Source organism: Oratosquilla oratoria, chromosome 38, assembly GCF_046742065.1.
Source record: "Oratosquilla oratoria isolate Oo_2021 chromosome 38, ASM4674206v1, whole genome shotgun sequence".
Taxonomy (NCBI): Eukaryota; Metazoa; Arthropoda; class Malacostraca; order Stomatopoda; family Squillidae; genus Oratosquilla; species Oratosquilla oratoria.
In genome coordinates this window covers 26,908,242-26,929,128 of record NC_134814.1, presented here as the reverse complement: position 1 = coordinate 26,929,128, position 20,887 = coordinate 26,908,242, and the positions used below count along the sequence as shown (strand labels likewise).

The 20,887-nt window shown below is 37.9% G+C and overlaps 1 protein-coding gene across 6 annotated transcripts in view; it reads left to right on the top strand.

Moving 5' to 3' along the window:
• The window catches only part of LOC143020032 (serine/threonine-protein phosphatase 2A activator-like), a 205,428-nt gene that overhangs the window by 97,102 nt on the left and 87,439 nt on the right, over nucleotides 1-20,887 (top strand). For 4 of the 6 annotated variants that reach the window (XM_076176165.1, XM_076176163.1, XM_076176166.1 and 1 more), the window contains 2 exons: nucleotides 5,714-5,917; nucleotides 11,329-11,546. In XM_076176165.1, the coding sequence (XP_076032280.1) occupies nucleotides 5,714-5,917; nucleotides 11,329-11,546 (422 nt within the window). The remainder of the gene's footprint in view (nucleotides 1-5,713; nucleotides 5,918-11,328; nucleotides 11,547-20,887) is intronic. The other 2 variants (XM_076176167.1, XM_076176169.1) reach the window with 1 other exon arrangement.

The following is a 20,887-nucleotide window of genomic DNA, read 5'->3' as shown; positions in this document are numbered from 1 at the left end:
TAGCAAAAATATGTGAAAAATTGATCAAAAGTAGATGGATTAAACATCTGGAAGAAAAAAATATACTGAATCCAAATCAATTTGGATTTAGACAAGGAAGATCATGTACAACAAACCTGATCTGCTTCTATTCGAGACTAATATATATATTACATGAGAGGGATGGATGGGCAGACTGTGCCTATCTAGACCTACAAAAAGCATTTGATAATGTACCACACAAGAAATTAATAAGAAAAATAGAATCAATAGGTGGCATCAGAGGGAAATTATCAGAATGGATGGAGGACTTCATGACTGGGAGAAAAATGAGGGTAGTAGACACATATACTCGAAATGGGAAGAAATGATAAGTGGTGTCCCACAAGGGTCAGTGCTGGCTCCAATCATGTTTGCCTTATATATAAACAGCATGGATGAAGGAGTGGAGTGTTATATGAATTTCTTCGCAGATGATGCAAAAATACTGAAGTAAGAACAGAGGAGGATTGTGAATCATTACAGTCAGACCTGGACAAAATCTGGAAATGGACTCAAAAGTGGGACGTGAACTTAAATATCAAGAAATGTAATATAATGAAGTTTGGAAAAAGTAAAAACAGAGTATCAAAAAATTATAAAATTGGTGAAGAAGAAATAAAAAGGTGAACTCGGAAAGAAACCTTGGAGTAATATACAGCAAAGACATGACACCAGACAAACATATCAACAAAATAGTTGGAGAAACCTTCAACCTATTAAGGTCAATGAAAGTGGCATTTGAGTATTTGGATGAAGGAATGATAAAAAAATATTAGTTACATTAATAAGACCAAAACTGGAATACTCAGCGACACTATGGACACCCAGTACTAAAAAGAATATAAAGAAATTAGAAAGAATACAAAGAGCAATGACAAAGTTGGCACCAGCTCTATCCAAATTAACATACAAAGATTATCAAAATTGGAACTACCAACACTGGAGCAGAGAAGAGAAAGAGGTGATCTACTGACTATAGAATTGTGAAAGGAATGAAAATCCTTGATAGGGGTGATTTACTAAAAAGTGACAATAGAAAAACAAGACACGAAAAGAAACTCAAAAAGGATAACTATAGAAGAGATCTGAAAAAAAAAAAAAAAATTAGCTTCCCACACAGAGTGCTGGATATCTGGAATAATCTAGATAAAGAAACTGTATGCAAACACATTTCAAAATTTTAAGAAAAAACTTGATGCTGAAAGATACAAAGATGGGTAACCACGAGCATAGCTCCCTTTCTGTATAATACAACTAGGTAAATACATATCTCTGACTCAGCATTGCATTCATGCCTCTGTTCTCACCCCTTGGAGTTTGTATCCTGTTTCTTCTAGATTCACTTGTCCTTAATGCAAAATTTTCTCCAAATCTAGCTGCCTGTAACAAAGTCTCACATATTTGCATGGTCACATAGCCTAGCCTCATTGTTCAATAAGTTAAGAAATTGTTCCAGTTCAAATACCTCCATGATTTTCTCAGCAGTTACTGCATTTTCTGCATGTAGCCATTTGTCTAGGTTACTCCTTACATTCCTAGCTAGATTCATATATCCATAACCAATATCCTTCCTAACCTCTATGAATTTCATACTGAAATGTTCCAGCATAATTGCATATGCTTTTAGTATTTCATCCTTAATTTGATCATAATCATATATACCTTCTTTATCGAATACCCCGTACACGCTTAAGGCTTTTAGGAATAGACTAGGTTTTATTATTGCTGACCAAAGGTCCCTTTTCCATCATATTTGTCTTGCCATGCCTTCGAATACTGAAAAGAACAACTCTGGTTCCTTTCCACCAAATTTAGGTGTAAGTTGAATTGCTTTTATGACAATATCCTCAATACTTCTCTTCCTACTCACCCAAGTTAAACGTTGCTCACTCTGTCCTGCTTCAACTTCATTTATTTCCCTTTAAGAACCTGTCCCTCATCTAAGATTGATTTCACTACGTCTTTCATCTCTATTTTCCTCACTTATCCTACTTTCACTTCTCCACATCATATCTTTCTCTTACCTATGTAAATCCCTTGAAGTTATTTTAGCTCGGTATTCGTAAACAAAACACCTCAAGGTGAATTCCAAACTGAAACCTGTGAAAAGTCTAGGGTAAACTTACTCACTATGGTAAATATAACAAAAGAAAAAATTAAAAGGTGTATAGACAAACTCAAAGTTAATAAAACACCAGGGCCTGACGGTTGGCATCCAAGAATCTTAAAGGAAATGAAAAATGAGATTGTTGTTCCATTAGAAATTATTTTCAAGAAATCCATCATATCCGGAGATGTCCCAAGAGAATGGAAGCTAGCTAACGTTACTCCCATATTTAAAAAAGGTGACAAAAAGAAACCAAATAACTATAGGCCTATAAGTTTGACTTCAATCGTAGGAAAAATAATGGAAACTATCATCAGAGATGCTATCGAACATCATTTAGAAAGTAACCGTTTGATAAATGATAGCCAGCATGGTTTCAGACGGAAACATTCTTGCGTGACTAACTTACTCGAATTCTACAACACAGTTATCTCGAATTATGACAAAAGAAACAATATAGATTTAGTATATCTAGACTTTCCAAAAGCTTTTGATACCGTCCCACACGAAAGACTACTTACTAAATTAGCTTTGCATGGAATAAGTGGTAGCCTATTAGGTTGGACTAGTAATTGGTTGAATGGTCGAAAACAGAGAGTTGTTTTAAATGGAAAAACTTCTGGATGGAAAAGTGTTGCAAGTGGAGTTCCTCAGGGTTCCGTTCTTGGGCCACTTCTATTCATAGTATATATAAATGATATAGACCATGGACTAAAATCTACTGTTTCCAAATTTGCTGATGATACAAAACTGTGCGGAGTGGCAAATGATCACTCAAACCAATTAGATATTCAAGAAGATTTAGATCAATTACAGCAATGGTCTGAAAAGTGGCTAATGAAATTTAACACAAGTAAATGCAAGGTAATGCACATAGGTAAAAATAACAGTAGGTACGATTACAAGTTATTTGGAAATTCGTTAACAAAAGTGGATAGTGAAAAAGATCTCGGCGTAATTATCAGTAACGACCTCAAATCATCCAAGCAGTGTATTTCAGCCTCTGAGAAAGCAAATAAGATTCTAGGACTGATTGTGCAATCTTTTGATTTCAAAAGTCCATCACTCATTAACAAGCTATATAAATCGTTAGTTCGTCCACATTTGGAATATGCTGTTTCTGTATGGTCACCGAATCTCATTAAAGACATTGACAGACTGGAAAAAGTACAACGGCGAGCCACAAAACTGATTCCAAATATCAAAAATAAATCATATGAAAATCGACTAAAACATATGAATCTGTTTTCCCTAAAAAAGCGTAGACTCAGAGGTAACTTGATACAGGTCTTTAAAAATCTAAAGGGAATTGACAACATCAAAAGTGACAAAATTTTTACATTGAATGAGAATCAGACAAGAAACAATGGTCTCAAACTGTCCGGAAATAGATTCAATTTGGAAGTAGGTAGAAACAACTTTGCCAACTGTGTAGTTAATGAATGGAATAAACTTCCTGCACAGGTAGTGCAATGTAGTTCAGTTCGAAGCTTTAAGAATCATTTAGATAAATACCTAAGTAAGATGCTGTAATGATTTTAATTTATCTTATATTATTTGTTTTTGTTTTGTTATCATTTTCTGTCTAATTTTCATTTATTATTATATGTCAATTTATTATTATTTACTATTTACCTGTTTGTTTATTATTTAACTATACCTATGCATTTATGTATTTTATTTGTTATTTACATTATCATAGTTTTTATTTATTATTTTATTAATAATATGATTTTTTTTTTTTGCATCCGACCTAGATTTGGATCGAAAGGTCTCCTGTCGGCATGCTCCGCCTTTTTAATCCTTTGTAATCCTTTGTCAATACAACTTAAACTACTTGAGGGAAACATTTTTCCTCTTTTCTATTTAAGCCTATTGTATGTAAACAAATATGGTGGATGCGCTTCCATATTTATAATCAATCACAGTTTGAATTCACTCAATGGGACTTTTTTCTCTCTCTCTCTCTCTCTCACACATATTTTGCACACACCAATTATTTCATCCAGTAAAGAAGAAAATTTATCCTGGACCGGCCCCCATTTATGTGTCTCAGTCTAGCACGTATTTGATTTCCTGTACTAAATCTGGCCACGATTTGATCACTTCTATCAATCCAATTGTCAGTGTGCTTTTATGCCTTTAATTGGGAGGATTTTCTATCTTACACTGGATATGAAATAAAGGCAGAATGCAAAATATGACTAATTACATATAAATATATATAAAATGGACTTAAACAATTATGGAGGGGTTTGAACAAGGGTGTGAATGTTTGTTGACACAGCCCATGACCCTCCTTTTTATATGTGGAGCACATACAAGTGCTTATGGCAAATGCCATTTAGCTACATCTATAGACCTAGTCAATATTCCTATTTACCTGGCCTCACACAATCCTTTCTCTTTAGTTTTGTGTGAAGGTTTATAACTTATCAGTTGCATCTGTCTGAATCATCTCAAGAAATTATCATGATTTGAGATTGCACTACTTTCCTGTGCCATCATTGTTTTGTCGCCCTTTGACCTCTGTAGCAAAATCCTCCAGTTATATACTCTTCTGCCATACTATGCAACAATTTCCTGTAACTGGTAAGTTTATCAGGAATAACATAGTTATATATTTCCACATATTATTTAACTTAAGATAACCAAGTAGTTAGTTGAATTCAATGTCAATAGGCTTTTTCATTAAGGATAGCTAGCAGTATAACTCGTGCTAGGATGTAAGCTATACACCCACATCTCTTTGTGTCATATCATTACACATCATAACACATCATGGAACATTACAGGAACATAAGAGAAGAAATTTAAATGTGTTTGAGATAAAATGCCTGAGAAGTATGATATGGGTTATTAGGCTGGATAGAATGAGAAATGAGGAGGTGAGGTGGAGAACAGAGGTGGAAAGGGAGTTGGGAGATAGGGTTGATGAAAGAGTATTGAGATAATTTAGACACATGGAAAGAATGAGTAAAAAAAAAAAAAAAAAAATAGAAAGAGGTGTGGAAGGCCAAGGTTAAAGGAGTGGGCATGATGGGGTAGCCAAGGATGAGATGGATGGATTGGGTAAAATGGACATTGGGTAAAATGGGAATGTTGAGGAAGGAAGATAGAAGATAGGGGTGAGTGGAGAATGGTTGTGTATGGATGATGCTGTGATGCATGGGAGTGGGTGGGGGGATGGGGGTGAGGGAGTATGTGTGAATGGTATTTTACCACAGCCCAAAGGGTTTCTCTCTGTCTTCTCTTTTTCTTCATGAGGAGACAGAGAGGGGGGTTGCCAATTAAATGAAGTGGCCTTGCTGTGGATGTGCTGTGTCTTGCTACATTACTTCTGACCCAGGGCACTGGGCGAGATGCAGAGATGACCCATCATCCAGGAGGAGCCAAGATAAGAGGGAGGGAAGGGTGGTGAGTTAGTGGAGTATGTGGGGATGGAATGAGTGGGAGTGGATTTTATGCCCTTGTTTTTGGCAACCTCTCTTGTAAGGGGGAAAAAGCCATTGGTATATATATATATATATTGGAAGTCAAAGTAATAATTTCTTGTATTAATTATGTATCTTCAATACTGTTCAGGATATTTTAGGATTCCTCATGTCTTTGAATGCTGCTGTCAAGGGAAAGAAGTTAAGTGTTTCTACAGAAGTCAGTAGTGTTACTGAAGGAATCTTGGACCTTCTAATCAAACTTGGCAGATGGATTGATGAGATCCCACCTGTTAATCAGCCACAGCGTTTTGGTAACAAGGCTTTCCGCAACTTTTACACAAAATTAAAGGAGGTATTGTTCATAAAGCTTTATTTGGTTATGATAAATTTATAGTCCAAGAAAAGTGCAATTTATAGGTGTCTCATGTTTATGAATGAATTATAAAAACAGTGAAGTGTGAGATTCTTTAAAACTGATTTGCAAGTTTTATACTAATGGACACCCTATTTAATATGCTCTTCCTCCTGGAGATCACTTCATCTGAAAATAATTTGTCATGCATTCACCAAATTCTGTTGATTTTTGTCATGTGTTTACCAAGTTGTAGTATTTAAGAACAGAATTGTGCTGACAGGGTCCTGTCCCTGTGTCTATTGGTCTCTTTTTCTAGAACCATTTAAGAATCAGTGACTTAACTTGTGTGTGCACATGAACTTATACATTTGTTCTGGGTATTGCCAGATACTGTATATGCTGGCACACAAATCAATTCAACCCACCCTCTCCATTCCCTCATACAGAAAAAGAGAAGACAGGGAGAAATCCCTTCCAGCTGCATCAAAATATCATTCACACACAACCACTCCTTAACCCTCCCATCCCCCACTCACTCCCTTCCATGCATCACAGCATCATTCATATACAACTATTCTCCACTCACCCCTATCTTTTGTCTTCTCCCTTTCTCAATACCTATTTTACCCCATCCATTTCATCCTTGGTCACCCCCGCCTGTTCACTCCATCCACCTCTGCTTTCCACTCTTTACTAATCTTTCTTCACTCATTCTTTCCATGTGTCCAAACCATCCCAATACTCTTTCATCAACCCTATCTCCCAACCACTTTTCCACCCCCACTATCCTCCTCACTTCCTCATTTCTCACTTTATCCAGCCTAGTAACCCCTATCATACTTCTCAGACATTTCATCTCAAACACATTTAAACTCTTCCTATCTTCCTCTCATATGTTCCATGTTTTTGCCCCCATACAGTGCTGCTGTTGGCACAATCACCCTTCATACAATCTCCTCTTAGAATCCATTCCCAAATGCATTTTATTATACTGTGACTGTCCTTCCATTATGCTGTCCCCACCCACTCTTAATACTGTCCTGTACCACTTCTCTGGGTGTGTATTTCCATTTTTGTCAAGCCTTGTCTTATGGGTGTGGAAAAGGCTTACGACAGGGTAGACAGAAAGGCACTGTGGGAGGTTATGCGGATATACGGGATAGGAGGAAAGCTTCTCGGAGCTGTCAAGAGTTTTTATGAGAGTAGTAGAGCTTGTGTCAAGATTAGAAATGGAGAGAGTGAGTGGTTTGAGGTAAAGGTGGGATTTCGTCAAGGATGCGTTATGTCACCCTGGCTGTTCAACTTACCATAAGGCACGGGCAAAATCCTTAAAATTGGCCAAAATCGGGTGGTGCGCCTTATCGTGAGGTGCGCCTTATGTGTGGCTTCAGTGCAAAAAAATGCCTCGGACAGTGACGAATTATTTTGACACATTTCATAGCTAGCCTGCCGACGGCGACAGTGCATAGGCCTAGCAAAAGTTACAACCAAGTTATAACCAAGATGCATGTATCTTGACAAGAAAATTGCGAAAACTTCGACAGTTTTCGAGTCCATGCCACAGCATTCATTCACACTATCATGGCTATGATATGATAGCGTCCACAACACAGACAACCATTTTGCATTGGTCTAGTCTCGCTCCACTCAGACTGTAGTCATTTAGGTATTTTTTTTAGTTTCGACCATGGGCGCAATATGGCAATATGAAATTAATTATTAATTTTGTAAATTAAATGTATCAACGTAATATGCAATTTGTGGGCGGAAATGAAAATAAAAAATATCTTGCTACAAGCAAATATGCTATTGAATGAAGTCGGTAGCATAGGATCGGAACGCCAACGTCTCTCACGACGACGACAACGAGGACGAGCCGGATGGCATTTAATTTGCAGGTAATGATTTATTAAACACAGGTTAGGTTAGGTTAGACAAATTTATCACCCTTTCATTTCTTCAACGTCGGCATCTATCATAACAAACATGGCGTACCATTCGTCCGACACGACTTCGTTACATACGAAATCAGTTTTCGCACCTTTTTTTATTTCCGCTAACAAAATTGCATATTACGTTGATACATTATAATTTACAAAAATTAATGATTAATTTTCTATTGCTATATTGCGCCCATGGTCGAAACTAAAAATTACCTTCATTTGTAATCTTGTGTTTTTAAGTGAATAGAGAATTCCGGGAATAAAACTGCTAATGTTGGTTTTATTCCCCACAATTCCCGTAACGTGTTTATGTTGTTTTTAGGGGTATTGGCAGGGCAGACCGTCCATGGAGGTGGTCTGATTTCACTGACCAAAATAAAAAAATATATAATTTATTTTTGTAATTTTGCTAAATCCCAACCGATTTTTCTCATTCAACAACAGAAATGTTCAGTTCTGAATGCACTCACATATGCATGATTATCCGATGACGAGACCAGGTGCACCTTATGTAAGGACGGGGAATAGCAAATTACGGGTGCGCCTTATGGTATGAAGCGCCTTATGGTCCGAAAAATATGGTATACATGGATGGGGTAGTGCGAGAGGTAAATGCAAGGGTAGTGGGGCAGGGATTGGAGATGGTTAAAGAAAATGGAGAAAAGTGGTAGATGAGCCAGGTGTTGTTTGCAGATGACACTGCGCTTGTGGCAGGATCGGAGGGGGGATTGAGGAAGTTGGTGACAGAGTTTGGGAGAGTGTGTGATAGAAGAAAGCTGAAGATAAATGTGGGTAAAAGTAAGGTGATGAGATGTACAAGGGGTGAAAGTGGCAGTAATCTGGAAGTGAGCATTAAGGGAGAGCAACTGGAGGAAGTGGATAGTTTTAGATACTTGGGTGCAAATGTGGCAGGAAAAGGTGGAGTAAAGGTGGAGGTAGAATGTAGATTGAGTGAAGCGAGTAAATGCCTTGGTGGATTAAAAAGTGTAATGAGGAATAGAAATTTGGGAATGGATGCTAAGAGGAGACTGTATGAAGGAGTGATTGTGCCAACAGCACTGTATGGGGCAGAAACATGGAACATAAGAGAGGAAGAGAGAAGGAGCTTGAATGTGTTTCAGATGAAGTGTCTGAGAAGTATGATGGGGGTTACTAGGCTAGATAGAGTGAGAAATGAGGAAGTGAGGAGGAGAGCAGGGGTGGAAAGGGAGTTGGGAGATAGGGTTGATGAAAGAGTATTAGGATGGTTTGGACACATGGAAAGAATGAGTGAAGAAAGACTAGTAAAGGAGGTGTGGAAGGCAGATGTGGAGGGAGTGAACATGAGGGGACGTCCTAGGTTGAGATGGATGGATGGGGTGAAGGGGGCTTTGGGGAAAAGGGGAATGTCTGTTGAGGAAGGACGGGAGAGGACAGAAGACGGGTGAATGGAGGATGGTTGTATATGAAAGATGTTGTGATGCATGAGGTGGAATGGACGGGGGGATGGGGGGTGAGGTAGTGTGTGTGAGCAAAATTTGACACAGCCCGAAGGGATTTTTCCCCGTCCTCTCCTTTATATAGGGGGACGGAGAGGGGGGGTCGCCGATTTAGTGAAGCGGCCTTGCTGTGGATGTGCTGTGTCTTGCGACACTGCTTCTGACCCGGGGCAGTGGACAGGGTGCAGGGATGACACGTCATCTAGGAGGTGCTAAGATGGGAGGGAGGGTGGAGGGGTGTGGAGTGTTTTCAGGGATGGAATGGGTGGGAATGATTTTATGCCTTTTCCTTTTTGGCTACTTCCCTACTAAGGGGGAAAAAGCCTTGGTATATGTATGTATGTCAAGCCTTGTGGTAGGGAAGAAGGAATACTGCCACTGAGTGTTCCCACTTGAGTCATAAATGGCAACTAAAATGGGACAGGGGATAGGACTAGGCATCCTGCTGTCTGTAGCCCCAAGCAAAGGCATGTAAGAATATCAGCAATAATTGTTATGGTAGTTATTGCACCTTCAGTAACATCTGACAGGAGAGACAATCACTATAACAGTTTCTAAGTCTGTACTGTAGTTCCCCACCGGTAGGGGGTAGCCAAAAAGAAAAAGACATAGAAACCACTCCCACCCATTCCATTTCTTATATACTCCACTCCCCTCCATTTCTTATATACTCCACTCCCCTCCACCCTCCTCCCTCCCTCCCATCTTGGCACCTCACTCATCACTCTCATTTTCTTAGTGATTCCCACTGCAACTACCATTCCCTCCCTATCCTCCTTCACATTTAGCAACTCCCTAAAATACTCTGCCCACCTTCCTCTCACTGCCTTCTTTTCCATTATCATCTCTCCATCTGCACCTTTTACCTTTTCTTCTCTACTTGACTCGCCTCCTCTTTCTCGTTTAATTTCCTTCCAAATCATCTTTTTATTATTTTCAAAATTTTCTGTCATACTCTTAACCCATTTCACATCTGCTCTCCTCTTTGCTTCCTCTATCTTATGCTTAACTTCCTTTCTCTTTACTTTGTACCTCTCATACGATTCCCTCATCCTAATTTGTAGCCAATCTATGAATGTCTGCTTCTTCTCTTCTACACCTTTCTTTGCTTCCTCATCCCACCACTCACTACCCTTCCTTCTATTTCCTCCCACCCTCCTTGTTCCACACACCATCTTTGCACACATTATGACTCCCTCCTTGAACCATCACCATTCCTCCTCCACTCCTAGTTCTACTCTGTCCTTTACTCCCTCCCACTCCTCTATATATATATATATGTATATACATATACAGTCGAACCTCGAAAGCCCGGACCCCGAATGCCCGAACCCTCGCATGACCGGTCGAAATGAATGGGTTAGCAAAAGCTGGGTGCTAGGTATTGGTGGTGCCACTGGTACACCAATCAGGTGTTGTAAATGGTGGGTTTGCAGGGCTATGTTTTCTACTAATGTGAATGAGTTCTAACTCACAGAGTAAACCAGCCTAATGTACGTTGATGAAACTAACCTACCCTTGAGTTAACCCATTGATATTGTTTTAATTTCTACAATGAATAGACTTTATGAGTTTCAATAGGAAATAATTGTGATGGGCTGCAAGAATTCTGGCAAATGGTGTACAATGAGTGTTAGGCAAGCAGTTTCACTTGTTTACCCCTTAGTGGTAAAGGTTCACATTTTACATTTGGCATACATGTTGATCCCTAGTTTTGGAGAGAATTTTAGACTTCAAATATTGATTTATATGCTGGCATACACAGTAATTATAGTAAGCCAAGGGAGGTTCATTGCATTCTTTAGTCTATCTTGACTAACCCTTTGTGTGCATTTACAGTTATAGTTTCATTGTGGCTATTACCAGGATATTATTTTGACAGGAGAAGAATTTTTCTCATGATGCAAAATAGTTAAAGGATTAAACTGAGGGGTAGTTTGTAAAGTAAATTTAAAAAGCCTTTTTAATGATCTTCATATATTTTCAGGAAGGAGCAGAAGCACTGAAGCAAGTTCTACCAGAAAAGTATCACCCAGCAGTACCTGAAGTCAGTGTATACCTGATTGAAAGTGTCGGTAATTCTACTCGAATAGACTATGGCACTGGACATGAGTTGGCATTCATCATGTTCCTCACATGTTTGTTCAAGATTGGAGCTCTGAAGCAAGAAGATTCTGTGGCAACTGTAACCAAGATCTTCTATAGGTATATATTTGATCTTTTCAACCTCTGAACCATCCCCCTGTCTGGGCTACTGAATGCATAATTTTTTTACAGTTAGTGGGGTTGCCATATGATAGTGGTGGTGAGTGAATAAACCATATCCAGTACACAGACTCTGCTGTGGAAGAGCTGTACCTTATTGCATTGCTTTTAACCTAAGTATGATGGAAGACAGAGCAACTCTTCATCCCAGAGATAGTGAAATGGATAAATGGTTGAATGGGTTTTAATTGTGAATGATATAGTTCTATTATCTCATCTGGCTACCCCCATACAAGGGGAAAAAGGGCTTTAGTGTGTGCAAATATATATATATATATATATATATATATACATACATCAAAGCCTTTTTCCCCCTACACAGGGGGTAGCCAAAAAGAAAAAGGCATAGAAACCACTCCCACCCATTCCATTTCTTATATACTCCACTCCCCTCCACCCTCCTCCCTCCCTCCCATCTTGGCACCTCACTCATCACTCTCATTTTCTTAGTGATTCCCACTGCAACTACCATTCCCTCCCTATCCTCCTTCACATTTAGCAACTCCCTAAAATACTCTGCCCACCTTCCTCTCACTGCCTTCTTTTCCATTATCATCTCTCCATCTGCACCTTTTACCTTTTCTTCTCTACTTGACTCGCCTCCTCTTTCTCGTTTAATTTCCTTCCAAATCATCTTTTTATTATTTTCAAAATTTTCTGTCATACTCTTAACCCATTTCACATCTGCTCTCCTCTTTGCTTCCTCTATCTTATGCTTAACTTCCTTTCTCTTTACTTTGTACCTCTCATACGATTCCCTCATCCTAATTTGTAGCCAATCTATGAATGTCTGCTTCTTCTCTTCTACACCTTTCTTTGCTTCCTCATCCCACCACTCACTACCCTTCCTTCTATTTCCTCCCACCCTCCTTGTTCCACACACCATCTTTGCACACATTATGACTCCCTCCTTGAACCATCACCATTCCTCCTCCACTCCTAGTTCTACTCTGTCCTTTACTCCCTCCCACTCCTCTATATATATATATATATATGTATATACATATACAGTCGAACCTCGAAAGCCCGGACCCCGAATGCCCGAACCCTCGCATGACCGGTCGAAATGAACAAAGGGCAGACTTTTCAAGCAACGTTCCTATTTGTCCGGTAGGTAGCAGTGATGGCCGTACACGTGTACTCAAACCCAGCCCAGTCAAGCCGCCACCAGGGCTACTGTTTCGTAGAATTTTGTACCAAAACGTAGTAAAATAGCAGCATGTGGCAACTGCACAAGGACATGAGGAATTTTTTTTCTACATATCAGCTGGCTGTTAAAATTTAACATTCAAAAACTCAAACTTTTGTTTAAAAATCATAGAACTAGTTATCAAATAATAAATGGTACATCAAAATATGACTTTTATTGGTAATTGTGTTACTTATAAAATATTATACCCCAAAAGATACGTTTTTACGGTGTAGAAAAAAATTCTACGCTAAAGTTTCAGCTTTCTTTTAGCACCAGGGCTGCCGTTTCGTAGAATTTTGTACCAAAATGTAGTAAAATAGCGGCATGTGGCAACTGCACAAGGACATGAGGAATTTTTTTTCTACATATCAGCTGGCTGTTAAAAACATTCAAAAACTCAAACTTTTGTTTAAAAATCATAGAACTAGTTATCAAATAATAAATGGTACATCAAAATATGACTTTTATTGGTAATTGTGTTACTTATAAAATATTATACCCCAAAAGATACGTTTTTACGGTGTAGAAAAAAATTCTACGCTAAAGTTTCACTTTCTTTTAGTCATAATAATATAAAAAAAATTATATCTTACTGAATATGTTAGGGCATGGGGGCCTTATATACATTCATGAATAAAAAATAAAAAAACTAGAACCAACATTTTGTCAAAGTTTGACAAGTATATATCTAGCTATGAAAGTGCACACGCCCGAGAAAAATGTATGCCCCAGTATGGCAACACTCCCATTCTACACAGCAATGTAGAAAATGCGGCAACCCTGGCTGCAACCACTGTCCCGTGTGCATACCTTCCGATATTTACAGTGTACGTAATAAAGAATAGTCACTATCCCAGTTACGAGGTACGCGAGTTATGACCACCCATACTTACGACCACATCTAGCAGATGCCTATTATGAGTTTACTGTACATGTCTGGCAGCACAGCGCATAAGATAGTTGTGGCAACCGGCATCGTGTACGGCAGTTATGGCAGGGATGGAAAAGTTGCTATACACGTAGTTGGAAGATAATAGGCAAAGAAATGTGAGAGTGATGTTGCAAGCAGTGCAAAGTAAGGCTACAAGTTAATTTCACATGTTGAAAGAATGTGCAGGTGAAGAATATGCTTCACATGAGTTCATAGTGAGTGCTGGGTGGTTTCGTTGCTTTCGAGAGCGTTACCAGGTTCACTACGTGTTGTGGAAAGGTGAGGCTGCTAGCAGTGATGCGCCTGCAGCTAAGGCATTTGTGGAAGAGTTTGATAAATTATGGATGAAGGATATTTACGTACTTATGACCACGTCTAGCAGATGCCTATTATGAGTTTACTAATACGAATACACTATAATAAGTATTTTCTTTCTTTAACTTACCATATCATATTAACAACTAACCAACTGAAAACAATACTGTATATAACTGTAGGAGAGAAGCCAAACGCAGAGTATGGGATCCAATGTATTTAACATTTCGCCCACCAGGGCTTCTTCAGAAATGACATAGTGGACAAACATTTGACTCATTATATAACCCGAGCTTGCGGGGAGAAACGAACATGAAACTGGTGTTAAAAGGAGAGACTGAACAACTTAACACCAGGCTTAATGACCCCCTTATGGGTCGATAGCCTTAAAAATGTCCACTATGTTATTTCGGGAGAAGCCCTGCTGGGCGCAACGTTAAATACATTGGATCCCATACTCTGCGTTTGGCTTCTCTCCTACAGTGTTGTTGCAGTCGTTGCTGCTTTTACTCAATGCTGTATACAAAGATAAATGTACTGTACCTATATCTCACACTTAGGATGGATTGAAATGGATGAGAAAAATAGATCTTAAAATTCACATATATTTAGAGTATATACAACAATTGAAGAATTAAGAAGAAATTATTAAAAGGAAACTACAATTTAAAAAACTTAAAAATGGTAAGCAAGGTTATATTTAATACGTGTATTTACCTAGTTGTATTTACCTAGTTGTATTTTACAGGAAGGGGAGCTATGCTCGTGGTGTCCCGTCTTCATATCTCATTTTATCTAAACTATTTTTAAATTCATGTATTGTTTTTGCACACACCACTTTCTCATCTAACTTGTTCCAACTGTCTATTACTCTGTGAGGAAAGCTGTTCTTTTTCAGATCTCTTCTATAGCTGTCTTTTTTTATTTTCTTTCCGTGTCCTCTTGTATTTCTATCATCCCATTTTATCAAATTCTCTCTATCAGTAATTTCTATGCCTTTCATGATTCTGTAAATAGCTATCAAATCTCCTCTCTTCTTTGCTCTAGTGTCTGTAGTTCAAGTTTTACTAGTCTCTCTTCATATGATAGTTTTGAGAGTGTTGGTGCCAATTTTGTAATTGCTCTTTGTATTCTTTCAAGTTTTTTTATACATTTTTTTGTACTTGGTGACCATATCGTTGCTGCATATTCCAATCTTGGTCTTATCAGTGTGATTAGAATTTTCTTCATCATTTCTTCATCCAGGTATGTAAATGCAACTTTGATTGTTCTTATTAAATTATAAGTTTCTCCAAAAATGTTATTTATATGTTTCTCAGGTGACATATTATTCATAACAATGACTCCCAGGTCCTTCTCATTTTCTACTTTTTTTATTCCTTCTCCCAATTTATATGATCCTGTTATTCTGCTTTTGCTTTTTCCAAATTCCATTATACTACACTTTTTTGTATTGAACTCCATCTCCCACTTCCTACTCCATTCCTGTACTTTATTTAGATCACTCTGTAGTGATTCACAATCTTCTTCCGTATTCACTCTTTTCAGTAGTTTTGCATCATCTGCAAAGAAGCTCATATAGCTTTCAATTCCTTCGTCCATATCATTAATATATATAGCAAACATTACTGGGGCCAGAACTGTTCCTTGCGGAACACCGCTTATTACTTCATCCCATTTTGAGTGTTTGTCTCTTATCACTACTCTCATTTTCCTTTCATGCAAAAAGTCTTCCATCTAATTAAGCAGTTTGCCCTGTAATCCTCCTTCAGTTTCTAATTTCTTAAGCAACTTCTTATGTGTTTTTTTTTAGGTCTAGAAATGCACAATCAGCCCATCCATCTCTTTCTTGTATTATATCTATTAGCCTTTAATAGAAACATATTAAATTGGTGACGCATGATCGTCCTTGTCTGAATCCAAATTGCCTTGGATTTAACACATTGTTTTTTTCTAAATATTTTACCCATCTACTTTTGACAATTCTTTCACAAATTTTTGCTATTGTACTTGTTAGAGAGACTGGTCTATAGTTGGTAGGGACTTCTTTATTTCCTCCTTTATATATAGGTACTGTATTTGCTTTTTTCCAATCTTCTGGAACTTTACCTTCTTTCAAGGAACTGTTTATTATGCTATGTATTATGTCTGCCAGTTCATTCCTGCATTCTTTCAAAATCCAGTTTGCTATTTCATCTGGTCCATGCGATTTTCTGACATCAAGATTACTCAAGTGTTTCAATATTTCGTTCTTTGTTACTTCTATTTCTTTCATGGGAGGGACTTTCTCTTTCCATTCGATCTCTTCAGGTTGTATGTTCTCCCTTGTAAACACTGATTTAAAATGTTTGTTCATAATTTCCGCCATTTCAATTTCCTCTGTGTATTCAACTCCTCCTTGTCTTAATTTCTCCAAGTCTTGTTTGTTTTTCAATTTGTTGTTTACAAATCTGTAAAATAGTTTTGGTTGATCTTTACACTTTTCTATGACATCTTTTTCATATTTTCTCTTTTCCTCTCTGCACATTTGTACATATTCATTTCTATAACAAGTATATATTTTCCATTTTTCAGGCCTTCTGTCTTTTTTCCATCTGGTCCAAGCTTTGTCTCTTTTGTCTTTTAACTCCCTACAACTTTTATTGTACCAGCATTTTACATATTCTTTTTCTTGTTTTTGTCTTGGGACATACTTTTCCACTCCTTTTTTGTAAATTTTTGTCAAAATATTCCATTTCTCTTCCACTGTTGTTTCTTCTTTGTATATTTCTTCCCATTTTTCTTTTTGAAAGAATTCTCTTATTTTATCAAAGTTTGTTTTTTCATACATCATTCTTCCTTTTCTATATTGTTCATTTCTTTTCATGTATTTTTCTTCATTTAGTTCCAGTTCAATCAATATGTGGTCACTTTTACTTATTGGTGTTTTATATTCAATCTTGTCCACTATTCTAGGTTCAGATGTAATTATTAGGTCTAGTCTCGATGATTCTTCTTCATTTCTATACCTAGTGTTCTCCTGTATCCACTGTGTCATTGTATGGTCAGTAATCATCTCAAGTAGCCCATCATAACTATTCTTCCTCCATCTTCCATTATCTTATTTAATGTTATCCTTGTGTCTTCTAACATGCTTTTATGTTCACTCTCTTCCCACGAGGCTGTTTTCGGAGGCACATAATTTATCACAAACTTTCTGCTCTTCTTATCTGTCTTCCACTTCGATCATAATGATCTCTACTGTATTCTTTCCATATGTGACACACCTCACGTTTATATCCTTCTTAATCAGAAACATAACTCCACCCCCTTGCTTTGTCTCTCTGTTTCTAATCCAATAATTATATGCATCATGTCCTACACTGTTGGGTGGTAGTGGACCTTTTAATTTTGTTTCTACAATTCCCATTATGTCCGGTTCTTTTTCCTTCAAATAATCATTCGGCTCATTCAATCCTGTTATTAATCCATCTATATTTGTGTAAGACACTCTTAGTTTTCTGTCACTTCCATTGTGTTCTCTGTTTCCCTTTTGATTTTCTCTTGTGTGTCGAATTTCCTTAGTTTCATATTCACTACTCTCCAATAGAATCTCTCTTTTTCTGACTCTGTTCTGTTCTCATTTTTTTCCTTAGCTTCAAGTCTTTTCTTTTTTTCTTCCTGTCTTTCCTCTTTATTCATTTCCCTTTTTATCCATACCTTTTTATATTGTTCACTTGATGCTAGTTTCCCTGTTTTGGATAAGATATTCTCTGCCGTCATTTGTGACCCGAATTTAATCTTAATTGGTCTGGTCTTATCTGTACTATACTTTCCGAGTCTGAACTTCTCTTCGATTTGTTTCATTATTTCTGGTTCATCTTCCTGAACTAATTGTAGTAAACTGCTTACTTTTTCATTTTCCTCTTTGATTCTTGAGGTTCTATCTGGGTTATGTTTTTCTTCCATTCCTAATATAATTATACATTTCTTTTTGTCTGCTAAGTCTCTTACAATATTCTCCTTCTGTCTCATCACTTTGATAACTGAGTCTTCAGTTTGTTCTTTCATTTGCTGTTTAATTATATCAGTAAATGCAACTTTACTATTTTCCTGTATCTTTCTCCACCCATGTGCCTCTTTTGCTATTGTTTCTTTATTGTCTTTATTGTTCCTTTTTAATTCTTTATTCTCCTCTTTTACTTCTCTTAACTGTCTTTTTAGTTCTATTTCATCAGTTAAGTTTTTGTTCGCCTTCTCTAGTTGTTCCAATCTTTCAACTTTTTCTTCAAGTTTTGACATTTTAGTGAACCTAATCTCCCAATGTTCAGTCATTTGTTCAAGCCTTTCCTCCAGTTTTGCTAGTCGGGGGAGGTTGGTATCCGCCTCCCCCTCTTTAAATCCTTGGAAATTGTTATCCTCACCTTCCATTGAATTGTTCTTATCTATGTTTCTAATCTTTACATTTTTGTTAGACATTTCGTCGTCACTAAATTGGTCGGGACCTCTTTTGTTTACATGGCGTCTGCCTGCCTGGGCCAAGTCCTCTGCTTCCTCGTTTCCTTCCATTTCCCTCAGTAATCCCTCCCCTTCTCCTTTTTCCTCACTTTCCCACTACACCACGAGCAATTTCCCCCCACTCTTCAAATACAATAGGTACTTCCTTTGCTTTGGGATCCATGAAAATTTCACTTTTTCTTCAGAACGTCTTCTACGCCGTCTGTTCGGTGGAGTGTGTGTGTGTGTGTGTGTATACAGGTATAGTATATACATACAGTACCTGCATACGTATATATACTGAAATACAGTACAGTATTAAAACATTTAAAAAAAAATAGAAAAAATGATAAAAATGAAACTAAAAAGCATTGATAAATAAACACTAAACAGCTTGTATTTAATAGTATTCAATAGAAAAAGTTACTTAAAGACGCAACAGATTGATATCATGTATCCTGAGTAGAACCCTCGTGTCGGCCATTTTGAATAGGATCCGACTTATGACTGGTTGGTCGGAACCTATCTAGGTCGTAACTGGGATAGTGGCTGTACAGTGCAGTACAATGTATGTACAGTACATCAACATGCCTGTATTACAGTTATTATTACAGAATTATTAGTATTATAGTATTATTATTACAGTATTGTTATTATTACAGTGTTAGAGTATTATTCTTATGTGTTTCTATGCCATATACATTACCTATACGTATACTGCTAAGAAGATCTACAGGTGCCAGGGAGACATTTTCGATTACCGGACTTTTGGCATGACCGGACCGCCCTTCCCCCCCAATTAGTCCGGGCTTTCGAGGTTCGAGTGTATATATATATATATATATATATATATATATACATATATATACATATATATATATATATATATTCATATATATATGTATATATATAATATATATATATATATATATATATATATATATATATATATATATCACAAAGTTATGTCGTAGCATACATACATACATATACCAAGGCTTTTTCCCCCTTACAAGGGAGGTAGCCAAAAAGGAAAAGGCATAAAATCATTCCCACCCATTCCATCCCTGAATACACTCCACACCCCCCACCCTCCCTCTCATCTTAGCACCTCCTGGATGACCTGGTCATCCCTGCACCCTGTCCACTGCCCTGGGTCAGAAGCAGTGTCGCAAGACACAGCACATCCACAGCAAGGCCGCTTCATTAAATCAGCGACTCCCCCCTCTCCGTCCACCCATGCATAAAAGGAGAGGACGGGGAGAAATCCCTTCGGGCTGTGTCAAATTTTGCTCACACATACTACCTTACCCCCCATCCCCCCACCCATTCCACCTCATGCATCACAACATCATCCATACACAACCATTCTCCATTCACCCCTGTCTTCTGTCCTCTCCTGTCCTTCCTCAACAGACATTCCCCTCTTCCCCAAAGCCCCCTTCACCCCATCCATCCACCTCATCCTAGGACATCAATTCATGTTCACTCCCTCCACATCTGCCTTCCATACCTCTTTTACTAGTCTTTCTTCACTCATTCTTTCCATGTGTCCAAACCATCCCAATACTCTTTCATCAACCCTATCTCCCAACTCCCTGCCCACCCATCTCTCTCTTGTATTATGTCTATTAGTCTTGAGTAGAAACAAATCAAGTTTGTTGTACATGATCTTTCTTGTCTGAATCCAAATTGGTTTGGATTCAGTATAGTTTTTTCTTCCAGATGCTTAACCCATCTATTATTGACAATTTTTTCACAATTTTTGCTACTGTGCTTGTTAGTAATTGAAAGTAATAAAAAGATGTTTTGGAAAGAAATTAAGAGAGGAAGAGGAGGCGAATCAAGTAGAGAAGAAAAGGTAAAAGGTGCAGATGGAGAGATGATAATGGAAGAGAAGACAGTAAGGAGAAGATGGGCAGAATGTTTTAGGGAGTTGCTAGATGTGAAGGAGGATAGAGAGGGAAAGATAGTTGCACTGGGAAGTGCTAAGAAAATGACTGTGATGAGTGAGGAAAATGGAGGAGAAATAAGGAAGGATGAAGCGAAGGCAATTGTTAACCACTTCAATACGGGACTTAAATCTCGCGGGCAGCAGCCAATGCCAGCCGTACGACGTAACGAAATAATATTCGCATCATAAAATATAGTCGCCGCTTATATCGATCGTTCTCTCTTTCACCCGCGAATTTTGAAAACCACAGAGAATGGGATTAAGGGCGCATTTGGGAGAATGTAAAAACACAGGGGCGACTACAATAAATATAATCAAGACGCCGATATGGCAGCGTCGCGAATCCACTTGCTCCTCATGACGCCTACGTGTGCGGCACCGTATGGAAGGGGTTAAGATGATGAAAGCAGTTA